The sequence below is a fragment of the Drosophila guanche genome, unplaced genomic scaffold, assembly GCF_900245975.1.
Source record: "Drosophila guanche unplaced genomic scaffold, DGUA_6, whole genome shotgun sequence".
NCBI classification, from domain to species: Eukaryota; Metazoa; Arthropoda; class Insecta; order Diptera; family Drosophilidae; genus Drosophila; species Drosophila guanche.
Genome location: NW_022995746.1, coordinates 7,278,247 through 7,296,805, shown reverse-complemented (window position 1 = coordinate 7,296,805; position 18,559 = coordinate 7,278,247). Strand labels below are relative to the sequence as shown.

The 18,559-nt window shown below is 45.0% G+C and overlaps 4 protein-coding genes and 1 pseudogene across 4 annotated transcripts; 1 reads left to right on the top strand and 4 right to left on the bottom strand.

Annotated features, from left to right (window-relative positions):
• Positions 1-178: 178 nt before the first annotated feature.
• Positions 179-2,218, top strand: LOC117582311. The gene is made up of 2 exons (XM_034269955.1): positions 179-432; positions 495-2,218. The coding sequence occupies exons 1-2, from the start codon at positions 277-279 to the stop codon at positions 2,037-2,039; spliced, it is 1,701 nt and encodes a 566-aa protein (XP_034125846.1). The 5' UTR covers positions 179-276; the 3' UTR covers positions 2,040-2,218.
• LOC117582314 lies at positions 2,137-3,429 on the bottom strand. The gene is made up of 2 exons (XM_034269958.1): positions 3,044-3,429; positions 2,137-2,986 (listed from the first exon to the last, which is right to left on the bottom strand). Exons 1-2 carry the CDS (start codon positions 3,372-3,374, stop codon positions 2,244-2,246), a joined length of 1,074 nt encoding a protein of 357 aa, XP_034125849.1. The 5' UTR covers positions 3,375-3,429; the 3' UTR covers positions 2,137-2,243.
• Positions 3,430-5,105: 1,676 nt separating this feature from the next.
• On the bottom strand, positions 5,106-7,706 carry LOC117581836 (trichohyalin). Its single transcript, XM_034269283.1, has 2 exons — positions 7,574-7,706; positions 5,106-7,138 (listed from the first exon to the last, which is right to left on the bottom strand). The coding sequence occupies exons 1-2, from the start codon at positions 7,580-7,582 to the stop codon at positions 5,576-5,578; spliced, it is 1,572 nt and encodes a 523-aa protein (XP_034125174.1). The 5' UTR covers positions 7,583-7,706; the 3' UTR covers positions 5,106-5,575.
• Positions 7,707-13,649: 5,943 nt separating this feature from the next.
• LOC117582243 lies at positions 13,650-15,355 on the bottom strand (annotated as a pseudogene).
• Positions 15,356-16,256: 901 nt separating this feature from the next.
• Positions 16,257-17,454, bottom strand: LOC117582242 (odorant receptor 33a-like). Its single transcript, XM_034269853.1, has 2 exons — positions 16,730-17,454; positions 16,257-16,668 (listed from the first exon to the last, which is right to left on the bottom strand). Exons 1-2 carry the CDS (start codon positions 17,452-17,454, stop codon positions 16,257-16,259), a joined length of 1,137 nt encoding a protein of 378 aa, XP_034125744.1.
• Between the last annotated feature and the right edge of the window lie 1,105 nt (positions 17,455-18,559).

The following is an 18,559-nucleotide window of genomic DNA, read 5'->3' as shown; positions in this document are numbered from 1 at the left end:
CCGAAAACTTGTTCCAAATCATGCTGCTTATATTCTAAAAACTTAAAACATTGTATTTTGTGTTAGATGGCCTGAAAATAAGGAAATATTGAATTATTTAAAGAGAATTGTAATTGAAAAAGTGCTGTTAGGCGCACTCAACCCTCTGTTAATAACCAGCTCTTTGTATTGGTTTTACCCTAAATATATTAGAGCAACACTCGCCGACGAAGAAAATTAATTTTTGTTGTTGTGTCCGGCATTTAGAATTAAGTTTAAAGTTAAATACATATAAGCATGTCGCCGTGGGGCAACATTTGTCGCATTTGCAGCAGCCCCGCAGACTATGAGATATTTGCCAAGATACCAACGTACTTGCATGGCACAACAAATGAATTTCTCAACTGGCAGAAGCCGATAAACATATTGCTGGAGGAGACAACGGGTTTGAAAGTAAGGCAAGCAGAAAATTTAAGAAGTTTTTAGTGTAAAGTGTTCTCATATATCTCTGCTAGAACTCTACTGACGATGGACTGCCGCGTAATATCTGCGCTCCCTGCATTTCGTATCTAAAACATGCGGTCACATTCCGTGAGCAATGCATTAAAAATGCACTCAGCCTTAAGCTGGCGGCGCTCTACCAACAAAAGTCGGTAAACATAACGGAAAAGAGTAAAAAGGACAAGGAGAGTGCACTATTTACGGCCGAGGATCTCAGCTATGTGGAGCAGCGACCGGTGCACAATTTGCTGCTGAATAACACCGTCAAGCTGGAGGGCAACAAGGACAAAGTGCACAAGCAATTGCTCAATCAGCATGTGCCGCAGCTGACGGTGAACTCTGAGCAACGTACACAGTATTTAAATTTGCTTTACGACAAGCAGCAGCAGTGCAAAGCCAAGCAGGGCAGAGACATGGAGCTGCCCAGCGGCAGTGGAGCGGGAAATGGCAATGGCAGCGGCACGGGCAACGATCTTGTCGACGACGAGGAAGACTATGCCGCCGTCAGCTCCAGCGATGAGAACGAGGAGGCAGCTCTGCTGCGCAAGCACAAGAATTGCTACAACTACAGCGAGACGAATTTCGAGGAGGATGATCCCATGGAGCAGGATCAACTACGGGACATCAAAGTCACCATCCCCGAGCCCATGTGGAAGGAGCGCAAGTGTCCGGCCTGCTTGAAGCGCTTCATGTTCGAGGACTCCCATCAGACGCATCTGGACAACTGTGTCGAGTATCAGTTCATCACATTCGTTACAGAAATGACGAAATTGCTGGAAATTCGCAAGCAGAAAATGGTCTCCCCACACGAATTCATTCGGAGAATGATCTTTGCGCTGCACAAAACCTGCACCTGGCTGCAGGAACATTCCATTGACACGCTGCTGGCGGAGAAACTCAATCAAGTGAAGGTCTCCAATGGTGAGAAGACAGCGGAAGCGACGGCTGTGCCTAGCCAGCCAGAGTTGGAGGTGAAGCTGGAGGACTTGTTCGACTTTACGAGTGGCACAACGACGCCCATTACGGCGGAGAATAATGTTTTGTATGCAATTGCACGCTCGGAGAGCACTAATTCCCAGTGTAAAGCGGAGGTAAGCAATAATTCCCCAAGAGCATCGCTCGCGGGGGTGAAGAAACCCATTCCGATACGTGTTAAGCCCGCAAGTACTTCGATTGGAATGGGCCTGCGACCCTCGCCACAGCAGGGACTACGACCCAGTCCCAATGGGGAAGCTCTTAGCTTGGGTTTGCGGCCACCAGCGCAGCAGCCACAGCAACAGCCATCCAACGGCGACAAGCACAAGGAGCGCGTGACTTTCCTGGAAAAACTGCAGCGTGCGGCAGTCGTCACGCCCGGCTCGGGCACTCCACCCGCCCAGGCAGCCGCTCCGCCAACATTTTCGGCCCGCTGTGGGCAGTGCAATTTACCCTTTGACTCTGTCTCCGATTTGGAGATTCATAATATTAATTATCACAACAGCCAAAACGAGAGCGAGCCCCACACAGACGACGATGCCCAGCGGCGTCGCATAATTGCACTTTTCGAAGATGATTTATAAATAAGTGTGACCCCCCCTTAAGTGTATATCGTGATGTAGTAAGGTAAATATTACAGTTAATTTTTGTTTGTTTTGTTTTATCCAAAGACTTGCCAAGTTCTGTCCTAAGTGTGAGGAATTTTCTTCGGTTTTATTTATTTATTTATCGCTTGACAAATTCTCATTAAATGACCAATAAAGAGACACCCAAGACTCAAATGTAATTTAAGCATAAACTTTGAGTTGTTCCAATAATAAATTGCTATCAACCAGGTTCAGACTTAAATAATTCTTAAGCAAACGCAACAAGTCGCAGTTCAGATTGGCATTCCGCAGCGCAAATAAACGATTTAAAACAGCCAAAAACTGCTCAGGTGCCGCTAAGCAACCCAGCAGCTGGGATTCACCGTTAGCCAAGAGGTTAACCATCACACGCACACCATAGATGGCGCTCCAACTGCTGTCCAAGCTGCCAACAAAAAAGTTAACCAAACTTTCAGCCTGCTGCACGCTTAGCTCCCGCTTTGCGTGGACAATTTCTAATTGAAATAAAATGTACATAAAGTATTCGCTGCCTTGTGCCTCGAGGCTCATCTCCTCTAGATGCTCCACAATGTAGCCGCGATCTAAGTCACTCACTAGGCCGCCGGAGTGCGTGGCAATCAGGCGCAAGCAGGTGCCAGCATCAGTCTGAAACTTATTCAAGTCATCCGGGGGCGCCGTGTAGAGCTTCCACAATTTGGGCACCAGCTGCATTTGCAACAAAGTCTTAGCTGCCTTTGTGCAGGTCTCCAATATGTTGGCCAATGTCCACAGGCAGCTGCGTTTCAGACGCTGCTCCTTGCCATCCAAATATGTGACCAAATAGCTGCCCGCCAGCGCTGCAATTTTCTCCGACACGTGAGCATCGCCCAGGGACAGATTGCAGAAGCATTCGGCGGCATCAATTTGACGCTGTATATTGGCACCTAAAGAGAAAAAAGTACTATAGGAACTCCATTTGGGAACGCTTAGAGGAGCCTCACCACTTAGTTCCTTAACAAGCACCTGCATGGCGCCCGGTATACCGGCGAATGTATTAATATTCTCATTTCCCTGCAGAAAGGCGTGACTCAATCGGTACATATCCTCCGCTGTGGCATGCTTACGCCGCTTGATCCTAGCCGCCAGTCCACTAACATCCTTGGCACTCAGATTTTCCAGTTCGCTTATTTCGTTCCAGATCTGCCCCAAGCCAAAGCGCAGCGCATCTGTTGCACTCGTGCGAAGCACCTGGCGTTGCTCCTTGGCATAGCTGCGGATCTTCAGACGTAGCATGGAATCCTCCGTGCGACTGGGTAGTGGTGGCGAGTTCATTTTTTGTTTGATTTGTTTGTTGAAATTAAAATGCTCTTAAATAAAACAGATCAACAATTAACCCACTCAACCCCCCTCTATTTAAACAGGGGAAAAACTTAAGATTAGCCGGGGAAAATTAAGCTGTTATTAAGTTCTTTCATGGATTCATTCTTCTCTTTAATCGCAAATTATTTATGACCACCATATATTACATCTGAACCTGAGCGTAAATTGATTAAGTTCCTCAAATTCGTGCGTCTTTTTAAATACCCACTGGCCGATATAGGGTTAATCGTTCTCTGTTCATGTCCTGAATTTATATTTCTCGATTTTGATATTCCGCTTAACAATAATAACTAGCTAAGACTCTCAGCGCAAAACGCATAATTTTGTCAGATGGAAGAAATAATATTCTACAAGGCTGACTAATTTTTAGAACTGTATTTTATTGCATTGTTTGTAAAATACGGTACAAACAAAATATGCCAATACACAACATAACCCTAAAACGTAAGTAGGCATGGAATCTTACGTGCATGTCTGTTAGCGCCTAACAGCACAGTAACATTTGTAAGTTGGCGCCAAAGGCTCAATTCAAATTGCACGTTTTAGGTGGCAACATATTTACTCTCATTTAGCTCTGGACTTTTTGGATTTTGTTGCTCTCAACAATAGTCAAAACTATAGTAAAAATTTTAGAACATTTCATGGGGTCTGGAATTTGATCGGACTAAAAATATAATATAATCTCCCGACTTCAGCACTCTTCTGGCTGCCCACTTATCACCATGAGAGGAGTTCAATTACTTCCCATTAGAATACCTAAACACACCAAGAAGGATGCCGAGCTTCACTATTTACTAAATTACAAGAGTTCATGCCCAAGCGGTTTCTTTCTACCTTTTTCACAAGAATTTCTACGTAATCGATTCAGTTTCAGCTGCCCTGTCTCCTGCTGCCCAGTTTTCATTATCTTTTGCCGAGTTATTATTGCCTTGGCATCTTAACAACCTTATCCCAACTCATCTTCTCAGGCTCATCCCCCCACCTGAAGCACTCAAGTGCAACTTTACTTTTAAGTGTGCGAGCGACAAAACTTTATGGAATGGGAGCAGAGCGGAGAAGGCACAGCAAAACTTTCATTCCCTCAGTGTCTACGTGTACTTCGTCCAGAGTGTTTATTATTAAAAAATTTGTTGCCATTTTCTGCCCTTAGGAAACTTTTGGCTTCAGGGTTTATGACCAAATTGCGTGCACACGTGTACAGCAGCAAGAGCAGGGGAGCAGGGAGCAGGAACATCCAGGAGCGAAGGGGTGTGCCTGGCGAGTGCAGCATCTATGACCGAGCGAGAGTTGTTGGAGTGTCGGAGTCCATGAAAGGCGATTAGGGTCAAACTGGCTTTGGTTAGTTGGGCAGAAGGAGCAGAGCCCCAAAAACCACCTGTTGGCTTACCGTTTTGATGGTTCTCTGGCTCTCTCTTTCTGCTTCCTGTAAAGTTTTGTGGCCATAAGTTTCAACGTTTTTCTTGCAGTGTTCCAGCAGATAATTTGCTTCAAATTGAGATACTTTTTGTGGCGGTGGTTTATTTTATTTCAGACTAAACTTCTTTGACTTTCTGGATAAGCGCGAGCAGATCTGGTGTCGCGCGTTATGCAGCAGCGCACCTCGGCTGCTCTGCTCCTTGAGGAGTATTTGTAGACATAAAATCCACCATCATTCTCATTGCAAAGGGCAAGGCTTGGCAGCATCCTTGTTTATTCTGATGTTTATTTCTTCCTTCTCTCTTTTTTTTGTTGTTGCTTTTTTCACATTAATGCAGTTTGACTAACTATAAAGTTACACAGAAACAATTAAGCTTAGCGCTAAAGTTAGACAGAAAGAAGCGTTAGCGCCTGACTGGGTTAAGTTCTTGGCATAGTTTTTGCTGTATGCGTTAGCAGGAAACGAGGGTACTCATAGAGGGATTATTTCTGTAGAGTGAACAGAATACTCATGCGAGAGGAGCAGAAAAAAGCGTCACCGAAATCCCCAAAAAACGAAATTAAACTAATAAATAACACAAGAGTCAACGTAGAGCTAAGCGAAGGCAGTGTTAAGACTTAAGTACTAAACATAATCATTGTCCAAGTTTGAAGATCGTTGAGGTCGTTGGTCGTTGCCCGTTGGCTGCATTTTGAGTTCAGTTTGAAGTGTTGTTTTATTGTGGTTTTGGATTGGTTTACCAGGCCTTATTGCGGCTGTTGCTGAGGCGTTCGGCGCTGCCAGAGCGCAGTTCCTCGCTTTCACGACGCAGCAGCAGATCCTCCCGACGAGTGTCCTCTCGGCGGCTCTCCTCACGTCGGTTCTCCTCACGTCGGTTCTCCTCCCGTCGGTTCTCCTCTCGTCGGTTCTCCTCTCGGCGATTCTCCTCTCGACGATTATCCTCCCGACGACTGTCCTCATCAAGTCTGTCCAGCTGCCAGAGATCATTGTTCAGCAGGCGGCGACCATTGGACCAGCTCAAACCAGTACGAGACCCATGCCCATTGATGCGAGTGGTGAGCAATCCATTGAGATTCGAGTCCAGCAGCAGGGGCGATCCACTAATCAACTGCGCCTGCACAGAGGCACTGGCGGGTTGGGCGAGTATCAGCTGAGGCTGCGAAGTGCGTTCGATGGTGAGGCGTGCGCTGGGCAACTGTCGCCAGGCATCCAAATCGCGATCACGAGTCAGCAAGGTGGTGCGGGACGAGGACGATGTGGACGACGATGAGGAAGGCAGCCGGGAGAGCAGTGTGGGTGGATGCGACACGACGGTGGCCTGGACACTCTGTCCGAGCAGTTGGCTGGCACTGGGCAGGCTCTGGGTGAGGAGCAGCGTCTGCTGATCGCTGCTGAGACGCTCGAGTAGTCGCTGGCTCTGACGACGCTCCTGTTGCTGACGACGCTCCTGATCACGTTCACGCTGCTCGCGATCCCTGAGCTCACGCTCCCTCAAGTCTCGTTCCCGTTGCTCTCGCTCTCGCTGCTCCTGTTCTCGCTGCTCGCGTTCTCGCTGCTCCTGCAGACGCTGAAGATCGCGCAGCTGTTGCTCCTGCTGCAGTCGCTGCTGTTCCTGCTGCTGACGGAGTTGTGCCGTTTGCTGTACCTGCTGCTGGAACTGCTCCATCAACTGCTGTGCCTGTACACGCGCCTGGCTCTCAGACTCGCGGCGACTCTGTGCCTCCAGCTGCAGTTGGCTGGCCTGTTGGGCCTCTGCCAGACTCTGGGCATCGGCAATCGCTTGGGCGGTCAGACGGGACTGCAGCTCCTCGATGCTGCTGTAACGTGACGAGGAGGAGGACGAGCTGCTGATTCGCTGCTGCTGCTCATCCACTCGCTGATTCGAGACAATGGCATTGAAGCCGCTGGCATCATCGGCCGTGTACTCAACAATGCGTCGCGTGCCATCGGGCTCGATCAGCGAGTACTGTCCCTTGACCAGATCTCCATCTCGCTTCTCCTCCTGCCGCTTATCATCGCCGGTCAACGTGTCGCGCACATCGTAGGCGAAACTGTACTGCGGACGTGTGTCATAATCCTCGCTGGAGTTGGGTGTAGTTGTCGTGGCATCATCATCATCGTCCTCATTGTTACCACCAACGTTCCCATTCAGATCTCCACGTAGCAGCTGCTGCTGTTGTTGCTGTAGACTGGCAGAGGATGAGGATTTGCTCAGCTGATTCAGTGCCTCCAGATTACGCAGATACGAGGAATTTGCCACATTGCAGGTCAGCAGGCTCAGGCAGAGCAACAAGTAGGTCTGAAAGTGGATAAATTAATGTTATTTTTTGTGGCATACTCGACATAAATCATTCGCTGACAGCATCAATTGGCTATTGAATTTTTCCGGCAATGCCTTTTAGCTTTATTTAGCCATAAATTTGTCATGTCCAAAAAAGGTTTTGTGTGGGTTTTTTTCTTGCTGGATGCTTGCTTTTCGTTACATTTTATAGGGCAAACTTTTGGCTACAAAATAACTCTTTTCCGTAGCTAAATTCTCGTAATATTTTCATCCACTTTTGCAGCGCATTTGCACTTCTTTTTGCTGCCAAAACTTTGCCAGTCTGCTGGCTCTCGACACATTCTAAATTTGCCTTAATACGCTGTTGGCTTTTAACGTTTTGTATTTTTGATTATCCTGATTTATGTGGCACCTCCTTTCGGCAATAATTTATGGCCTAATGCGAAAACTTACCCGTTTCATGGCGTTTCTGCTGACGTTTAATATGCGATTAGTTTGGGTTTGTCCGCTGTTTAGTTGCTTTGGTAATTTGTTTAGCTGCTGCTTCTGGCCTGCTGGCTGGTTTCGCTGTGTACAACTGATGGGCAGTCCATCGGCCATCGCTCATTTTATATCGTCTGCAGGAAACAACAAACTGATATGCGGCAGCCAGCTTTCAAATTTGTTTAGTTAGGGTTACAAATGACCTTCCCAGCAGAAAACAGATACTCAGCCGGAGTCTGCCTGGCATTCACTTTTCGAAACTGCAGAAAAATTGTCACCCACTGGCACCCTTAACCGAGCAATGGTAGGGGAAATGTATAGGTACAACTCGAGTAGGAAGTTATCAAGAGAGGTAAAAGCTGCTTATGAAAATGGTAGACAGGAAATTGGAAATTGGTTTTTGGGCCTGACCGAATCCCCCATTTGTTGGTCTCATGCATTTGAAATTTTTCGCAACTGCAGCTCCAGTTGCAGCAGCAGCAAAACGGTCAGTCAAGCGGCATGCAGGTTGACCACTCCATGGACACTAGGGAAATATGATATGTGGTTGCTCGATGGGCGGCAGGCTGGAACGGTAACTTTTAATGGACTGACTAGCAGATTGTAACCAGAGCACGCTTTATCGATTAGTTTTGAGATTCATTATACGACAGGTTTTTTTTATCATTGTTACGTTAGAGGCCAGCATTTGTTCGTTGCATCGCTCTCTCTCTCTCTCTCTCTCTGCCACTGTCTCTCTGTGGGGACTAACGGAAGATTGATTAAATGAAATACGCACTGGCATGGGATAGGTAAAGGTTATGGTGGAGGGAAACAATTGTAAGGCTTCGAATTTTGAATATTTTTCAGGGAACTTTGATAGTTGAGAGTCACAGGACAGGAAATCATTTCTCCCCTTGCCGCTACAGAAGTTTGTGTTCAGATTTGTGCTGCCAACTGCACCCACATGTAATATTTAATTTATTTCCTTGACACATTTGAAACTGGCCAACAAAAATAATTTACACATTTAGGCACAACCCATGGCGATCTTTAATCCCTTTTCAACGGAACAGCCTGAACCCAACCGTAAAATCCCTCGCCCCACCCCCTCCACATGTGTGAGAGATTTATGAATAGAGCAACGCCAAACTGGGTTTAAGGATGTGACACTGTCCTGACTCGCAAAAGCGAGGCGTACAAACTTTATCAGCTGTGAAAACAAAAGGCAACAACAGCGAGGAAAACAACGGGCAAACACCATTGTGTTAGCCGCGTGTACCCGTAAAAACAAGTAAAATTCATCTAAAGAGCGAGGGGCTAGAACAAAGGCAAGAGCAAAAATAACAAGGCAAGAAGCAGAGGCGCAATGAAAAGCAAAACAAAACCGTTGGAAGGTGTGAGTGTGGGCTGCGTTGTACCCTGTACTCAGACTTGTGTTGTGCACTGCTAGATAATCGCATGTTAAAAGCTTTCAACAATTTGTAAAAACATGTGGGAAAGTAACTTCATATAAACAAGTAAACATAATAATTATAATTGCACATGCAAAACTTTTATATATGCAGTGCCTGTTCCGTTGTTTAGGGTGCCAAAACTCCTTCTAGCAGGTAAGAGGTAGCGCTCGCGGGTGGCGATCGCAGGTACCGCAAGCGAGAGCAAATCTGCTCTCTTTTTAGGGTTCCTCCTTTGTTGTTGTTGTTGTTGTCTGCCTGCAAGCTTGCGCTTGGCTCTCTTGCTTATTAGAAAATCTACCTGCGGCGAGTCGAGCCTCCCTAAAGCTGAGAGAGTCAATTGGGCGCTCTCTCAATTCCAACCAGACTTATGCATAGTGATGGTAGTTAAGCTAGTGATGGCACTATTGGTGCTTAAGCCTGCCTTATGTCTAATACAAATCTACCCTCCTTGCACTTTACAGGCGTACAGGGTACGTCATGAAAACTAGCTGCAGAGAGAAAAATTGTCATGCATGACTGAAATACAAGAAGAGACGAGGCCGAAAGAAGAAGGCCCAAGAGCAGCAAAAAAAAAAGCCCACCAGCATTCACATCCGCACCCACGGGCCGGGCCGAGCTGAGCCGAGCTATTCTGTTATTCATGCCGTGAAGCATAGTTTTAGGCGCCACACCGCATCTCTCATTCGGGTGTCCGTCTGCATGGGCGATACGGTAACATGTGTAACTCCCCCGCCAACCACATTGTTGGACACTTTTCCCTGCCCCAATTCGCCGGCTGTGTGTGTTTGTCTTTGATACGCGTTTCCGCTTGTTTCTCCCCTTGCTGGATTTGGTATGAGCTGTGTGGAAAACCAGAGCAAAATTGAATGGCCAGCAGCATGGCTGGGCATCAGGCGCGGCACTTTTGTAATTGAGTTGGCTGTCCAGAATGGGAAAATAGTCCTGACAATTCCGACATGCACTGCAATGCAGAGTAGTACATGGTGAAAATCCCCACGCTCCAGCTTGGGCCATTTTCCCGAGCAAATTAATCATTTTTCGCAACATGTTTTGTAGAACCATTTCCCTGCCACTGCCAGGGTTCATTACTCGCAAATAATCAATTTCAATTGCCAATTGCAATTACAATTAAGTTGCTTGTGTTTGTCCTAGTGGAGTTTTTTTTTAATTATTTGAAAATGCTAAAAAAAGGGAGTATGTGGATTTCCTGAATAAATTAGCGATATTTGAAATTAATTGTATCACTTTTTTTTCAATTCGTTCCGTTCCTTTTGCCATTTCTTCTGGAGCGTTTATTATAAAGATGTCACATATTTCAGATATAGTTTCGAATCAGGAATGAGGCATAATCAGTGGCAACATTTATACAACATTCCCGAACAAAGCATCCCAAATCAGAGCATAAATATTCTATATCGAAAGTGTATTTTGACTCTTACATGTTAGACCCTTAATTAATTTATTTGTTTTTCCTCAGAGTTTGTTTTAAATGCAATTATAAGCACACTCTTAAATAAATGCAATTTAAATGCATTGAAAGAGAAAATAAAATGTAAAAACATATGCAAATGTATGTACACGTATGTATGTATGTATGTATATATGTAAAATTTATGTATGCAATATATCAGTAAAAAATCTAATCAATGTCATTGATAAGCCTATTCTCGAATTGATTGCCGGCATATTTCACCCTCTATTAAAAATGCAGCATGGCAAAATAGTTTGATTTTTGTTGATTGCTGTGGAATTGTTGTATTGCTGCAACACAAAAAAAAAGATTCGAAATTGTTATTTCATGGTTGGGCATCTCCATTTCCATTCTGCATGCCGCTGGGCATTGCTGCAACCGAAAATTCCATTATGTTCTGGTCAAAAGTGGAAGCAATCCAATCTGCGGCTGAGGCTGCCAGCCGGATGGATGGTTCCTCTATGTCACCAAATGCCAAGAGGCCGTGCCCGAACCAGAGCCAGAGCCCATCACACTGATTGAGTGGAAGTGCGAGTGCGGATCGCTTGGGGATTTTTAGAGAGGCAACTTTTGGCCTGGCTGAGAGTGTTTCAATTTATTTTTCATATTTTTGTTTAAGCGCTTTTTGTTTTACTTTCCTATTGCTGCATTCGGCAGAGGACGAAATTCCCCCGGTTCGCACACACACACACAGCAGCAGCATCAGCAGAATGCCAAAAGTTAAAATAAACAGCAATAGACAGCAGAAAACGCAGGAGCTAACGGGACAACAAGCAGGAAGGCAGGAAACACTTGAAAAAAGTATGCCAACAATATTTCTGCCATCTCGCTGGAGCTCCCTCCCTCTCTCTCGCCTATCTATCTATCTATCTACCGCTGTGTGCTTTTGTGCTATTGAAAAGGAAATGAATGGCAGGCAAAAAAAGTTAAATCACCTCCAGCAATTGGGCTACGGCTGTGGCTCTGTGGGAATGCGAATGGAATGGGCATTGGAATGGGTAATGGTGGGGTAGCACACCAGCTACCAGCTACCAGCTACTGGCTCTATGGCTCCCTGGGGTGGTGTATGCGCAATATTCGCGCATCGGCCACTAAGCTGCGTCCTGAGCCCTGGAATTTGTCGCATTTTCTTGTTTTACACTTACAAAGAGTATAATGACTTGGGGTAGAGATTTGGGAAGCAATAAAGAAAGAATAAAGGGATATTAACACACCACTGTAAGCAGACTGTTACTGCTCTCCCGTTTACAGCGCTCTGTTAGCGCTCTTTGACACCGCGCTGAGCGGGATCGCGTTTGCTCTTACGATCCACTTGGCACACGTGCAGCTTCAACCCCCGTTCTAACCGACCGTGAATCTGTATAAGACAGAAGGAGATAGAATACTTTCTTTTCGCTCTGCTTCCTTACACTTTTTTGACTTGGGCTTCATTGAACTCTGGACTTCGGACGCTCTCCCACAATCACTCTCAGTTTGCATGGAATAATCGCCATGCAGCGTATCAACTCTTCGACTATTTGCATCTCACCTTTCCTTGTCTTATGTTTTTGCTTGATTTTATTTTGCGTTTCGTTTTTTGTTTTTCGATTTTCTATTTGCTGTGGGAAATTGCTTTCAATAATGACGGAAAAGTGTTGTGCTGTTGGGACATGGGTTTAATGGCTGCTGCTGCGGCCCGGCACGGCACTTGTCGCCTGTGGAAGTTGTTCGTATTATTCCACGCCACTCTTCAGGCAATTTGAATGCACTCATCGTTGTGTTCGGAGTGCATCAATAAATTGCCACGTAGCGGTGCGAATCCGGGCGTGTCCTTGGCCACAGCTCTGCCACGCCTCACACACACAAGCAAACACATGCAATCATATGCATGTCCGGCAGCGCCTTCCTGCCTTCCCGGTTACTTATGCAGTCCGTTGTGTTCGCATTGCACTTTTCAGGCGTGCAACGCCAGCGGCAGGCAGGCTCATCGTCATTTGCATTTGGTCAGCGGAGAGCGGAGAGCGGAGAGCGGGGAGAGCGAACAGGGAACAGTGGACAGGAAAGAGCGGAGAGCGAACAGTGAGCTGCAGACAGGGAACAGTGGAAATGGGACACCGGACACGGGACACTGAACAGCGGACTGACAGAGTGCTCCGTCTGCCGAGCTGTGGAATATATTAATATATTTCGCATTTCCACGGCAGCACACAACCTTAATCAAAAGGGATATGCCTCCGTCCCTCAGCGCTTCAAGGGTCTCCCGTTAATAACATCCATATCGATTCGTTTAATCACGTTCACGCTTGGCCTTCCTTTGCCTCCGTTTTCAGTGCATAATTTTGGAGTGTTTTTAAGTATGTAACATTATGTATAACATTTTTGCCATACATTGCTGCCATTTTGAAGAGTTTTTATGAAAAGGGAATAATTTTAAAATATTAAAGAATTACATCAAAATTTTAATTAAAAGTGTTTAAGTGTAACGCAGGAACCTCTCAAAACTCTCTTAAAAATATAAAATTCCTCAATACTTTTAAGCTCTATTAAATGGGAAAAGTTCAGGAAAGGTTCTTAAGGAGTAAAAAAGTGTTTGCATCACGTACGCCCCAAGAAAAAAATTGCCAAAAAAAAAAGCACCAAAAAACCCGAGCCATAAGTCAATAAATTGTGAAAGGGAAAAACTCTACGCAAACCTTTATCAATGCTAGGCCTCGGGGCTATGCATTTCGCATGGAGAAACGGCTTGAAGAGAGGTTCAGGAGAGCTTTGAAAAATGTTTAAATTTATGGAATAGTTCCCTGCCTCCAGGCCTCATTTGCGCTGGTTAAATCTCGACCTTTTGTTTGGATCTCGGAATTGCCTATAGTATTTTTTTTATGTTTTAATTACACGAAAAACATTCCATTCAGATTTATGCAATGCTTACAATAAAAACATAAAACCCAAGCACGAAATTTAAATTTTCCATTCATTTCGCTTCTCTTTTCGAATTTCGCTTTAATGTTTTATTTTTGTTTTGCTGCGAAAAATGTTTATTTGCGCATTGCGACGGTGGAAATTAATGAAAATTTCATACGAAGAGGCCCACGGGGCCACTGGGCACTGGGTAAATCAATTACTGGAAAATGTATTCAATTAAGAGTCTCTCTCTGGCCGGACTCTAGATATCTTTCACCTGCAGCACGAGCGCAAAGAGGGAGTAGGCTGTCTTCAGGGTGGCATAAAAAGCATTCAAATTGAGTTCAATGTGAGTTAACGTGAGTTGCGTGAAGATGAGTAAATCCCGTCGATGCTCCGACGATGCCTCATACCATTTGCTGGAAAATATGGCATACGGCAGGCTGGAGATCTCTGCGGCCACGACACTCGCCAAGTAGCAGCTGGGAAAGACTTGTACGCAGATGACAGCCAGGAATATCAAGTCATCGAAATGGAGAGGTTCTGTAAGAGCTCAGCGGAGGTGGGCTGCAGCGCGATATTCACCAGCAAATGCACTGGAAACATCAAGGCCACAAGGAGATGCAGTGCCAACATGTAGATCCTTACAGGACGTTGTGTGGACCTACCAAAGTAGGTGGCCGCCATGAGACGCATGCAGCACCAGAAAGGCCGATCGTGAGGCTAATGGAAGTGTCTGCCACACATTTGGCGGCTTTTATGCGGCATGCAGCGACACGGAGAGAAATCAGTTAAAGTTTTTTGTTCATACAAAATGTATTCCATTTGGGTGTTTCGCGCAGTGGCCACTAAATGACATTTAAACGGCGCCAATGCAATTTTCATAAAGCCTTTTGTGGACAACCCATTAAGCGGTAATTACAATTAAATGAATATTCATTTACGCAGCGACATGGCCAGCGTGAAGAAGGAGTAGGCCAGGCGTATGGTGACAAAAAATGCATTCAAACTAATGCCAATCATGCCCCCAGCACGGATCTCCACGTTGGCCAGAGTTAGTTGCATAAATATCAGCAAAGAGCGGCAGTAGCCCCGCTCCATGCCCACCCAATTGCTGGAGAAGATGGAGTCTGTCAGGCGATTCAGCTCCACGGAAATTAGAGTCCCATAATAGCAGCAGGGAAATAGCTCCAGCAACATGGCCACAAAGTAAACCCCATAGTAGGTCATCGCGAAGTTGTTCTCCGCAAAGAAGAGCTGTGAGAGGTGCATCGTGCTGCGGAGTAGTTCCACGATTCTGCAAGATAAATCTATAGAAATTAGGGGAAACAATGCAGGACTTCACTCGCTTCATTAACTTTCTATGATCTTCAATGTTCTCCAACAACTCCTTAACAACCGTCGCCTTCGCTGCCTTCCCCTCATAACCCATTCGACTCAGTCTCATGGAGAGCAGCCTCACATGTCCAGCCACCACACAGAAGGTCATCGGTGGATACGAATCATTGGCCAGATTCTGCACAATTTGTATGCCAACTCCCGCAATTTGATAGGCCACACTCAGCCAATAGATCTGAAACCATGCAGGATACAGCAGCTTGTGTCCTTTGCCAAACAAAACAGAGGCAATGGCCGCCACATTCGACAGTCCGTAGGCGACAATGAAACTTTTCCACACAAAATTCGCCTCTCGCTGGGTATTGCGATCGAAGTAGGCACGCTCCTGCTCGCCGATCCAGCTCCAGGAGCAGTGCCTCGATGTCCTTGATTTCCTGCAGCTTACAGCGAAAGCAAACAAATTTGAAGCTGGCAAAGAAACAGGCAGCCGTGATGGGTAAACCCTTGTACACATCTCCCAGCTTCGACTCAAAAAAGAGTCCCGCAATCAGATGAATCGGAGTCAACCTGTTACACGCCCATCATTAGCTACAGGTACACCCACTATTATGTATACCCAATCATTACCATTATTAGGGTTAAACACTTGACACCAGCGCAGGTCTGTGGGTGCCTAAAGAAGCTCTGTGAGAAGCGCCCGATGGCAGGACAATTCTCGTTGCTTAAGCCTTTTGCAAGTAGTCGGCCAATGAAGAGTAAGAGTTGGAATGTAATAAAGGAATGAATAGACTTATTCACGGGGTATCTATATTGTCTATAAACTTCTGAATGCATAAAACGAAGCGTCTTCGAATACAACAAATATCTTAGAATGTGGCAAAGTTGTATGTATCTGTGTAAATAAGTCTCCCATTTTGAACCAATCTCGACTTAAAGTTTCAGATTTTTTAGTGTACATGAAACTATAAAAATGCCCTTAAAATACTAAAAAAAATACCAGATAAATGTTCAAAAATACCAGGAGAATTCGTGGATTTAAAAAATTTGAATACCTAAAGAAACCCAGTATGGAAAATACTCTAAAATACAAGAAAATACTAGATAAATACTATCTAGTATTTTCTGGTATTTTAGAGTATTTTTCTCAGTACAGAGATTTTCATAGATTTGAGAAGCTACTAGATTTGATTTTGTATTGATCTGGTATTTTTTATGACATTTTCTGGTATTTTTTAGTATATTTTTTTATTTTTGTTGTATTTTTTTATCTGGCATTTCAGATTGGGGTCTGGTATCTTGTGGTATCTTTTCTCTTATTTTTTAGTATATTCTGGTATTTTTGTGGAATAAAAATTCTCGTTTGAAATATTTGAATTTGTGACATTTTTCTCAGTGTTGAAGCTGCACCCGGACAACATAAATGACATTAAAGCGTTCACAATGCAATGCAATTTGGGAAAAGGCCTCCTCCCATTAATGGCGATTAAAATTAAACGAATATGCCACGGAATGCCACGGAATGTCCACTCATTTACCGGAACGACATGGCCAGCGTGAAGAAGGAGTAGGCCATTTGGATGGTGGCAAAGAATGCATTCATGCTGATGCCGACCATGCCACCAGCCTTGACACCCACCTCCGCCAGGGTGAACTGCATCAGGATGAGCAGCGTGCGGCAGTAACGTGGGCCCATGCCAAGCCAACTGCTGGAGAAGATGGCATAAGGCAGTTTATCAAACTCCATGGACATCAAAGTGCCGTAGTAGCAACTGGGAAAGAGCTCAAGGACCATGGCCAGAAAGTACACGACATAGTAGATGATGGCAAAACTGTTTTCCGCAAAGAACAAAATGTTGATCAGCACAATGGAGATGTTGATGCCACTGGAGATGAATTGTCCGAGCTGGGAGACGTACAGGGTGCTGTGCAGCAGGCGAACAATTCTGAAAGGAAATCAAATATAAATTAAAGAAAGAGAGTCAAAGGTTTAGCTGCTGCGCTCACTGCATCAACTTCCTGTGATCTTCGATATTTTCTATCAGTTGTTTGGTTGCACCTTTGCGATGATGTCCCATTCGTGTCAGCCTCATCGAAAGCATTCTCACATGTCCAGCAACCACGCAGAAGGTCATCGGCGGATACGAATCATTGGCCATATTTTGCAGTATCGTCAGACTCGCTCCTGTGGCTTGGTAGCCGAAACTAATCCAATATTTGAGCGCTGTGGCCTGAACATTGTAGGGAAACCACGCAGGATAGATCAATGCTCGTCCGCTGCTGAACAGCCCAGAGGCTGTGCCGGTCACTGTGGCCGCTATGCCAGCTGCCACATAACTTTTCGATATAAACTCCGCCACACTGCGCGTTTTCTGATGAAAGAATAAACGCTCCTCCGGACTCACAGCTCTCTCATCAAGTTCCTTGAGCAATTGTTCGATTCTCTTGATCTCCGCCAGTCTCAAACGAAAGCAAATCATCTTGAAGCTGCAGAAGAAACTCTCCGCCGTGAAGGGTAAATTCTTGAACACATCCTTCATGGTACGCTCGCTAAATAAGCCAATGATCATGTGTGTGGGATACCAAAAGGTCACAAAGAAATTTAGCATTAAGTCGAGCAAAAATCTCATTGGATACGCGCCCTCGACACCGAGCAGACGCCAGTAGAGCCAATAGGTTCGATAGATTTGATCACTCCGTATAAATGGTGCGGAGTTTGATTCCGATTCCATGTTCGAGACAGTCTTTGGAGCTGCTCCAAGTTGGTTGCTGCTTTTATAGTTCGTTCTTGGGAAATTATTAATTATGACGCCTAATTGTTGAACCCATAATTATACTTAATTAGTTTTTAACCAGTTCACACTTGTCTTTTATGGTATAAGATTTTATTAATGAGTTTGCGTTTCCTTTGCAAGAACTACACGAAAAGTGTCTGAATGGGTTGCTAGTCTAGTTTGTGACTACTTTAGATGATGTTTGACATACTAAAAATCATGGGGAAAGCCTTCAATGGTTCAGCAAATAGAGCTTGAAGGCGGCAGCTAAATATGAACCGAGACGCTGCTTGCGTCTGGCGAGGACAGCTCCATATTCGAGACAGGGTAAAGGCAGTCGCAGAGTTTCTATTTTTATATGTGTATATTTAAATAATGCATTAATTACACATAATTACACATAATTAAAAGCACCTTTTGAGGCATTTAACACGTGTTGGGTAATAGGCAAAGGATTAATTGAAAGAGTTGTCGGAGGGAAGCGCTTCCCTAGGGGTGTTGGGGCGCCCCCAAAAAAGTTGCTCCTTTTCTTGTCATCTCTGTTTTATTAGCACGGAGACTCCGTTGCAGCGGCACGTACAAAGTTGCCTTAATTTGACATTAATATCTTGCAGAGCGAGCAAAAACTTTTTCGCTGCACATTTTTGCACTCGTTTTATGGCCTGTACTTTGGCGTCGCCTGATTGCTTTATGACCGCCCCACCATCGATGACTTTTGCATGCAAATTTTTCGACAGATCAAGATGTGGTTTTAGCTGACATTGTCTGCAGCAGGCAAAAGGGTAGGGGAAAAAGACAGCGGCCTTAGAGGAACCAAAAAAAAAACATTTCAAGCGCATTTGACGCTTGCTTATCTGTGGGTGGTTCAGCAGAATCCCCTGCTCCGTATGTGATTTTTTGACAAAAAAAGTTCATTTTTTGTTCGCTTGGCTTAACGCTGCGTTTTCGTAATCACGAAATGAGGAAATGAACAACTGTGACAATGACGTGAAAATGCCGCAAAATAAAGTGTGGACACGGAAAAAATGCGGAGAACAAAAACATAAAGTTAGATAAAGTGGAT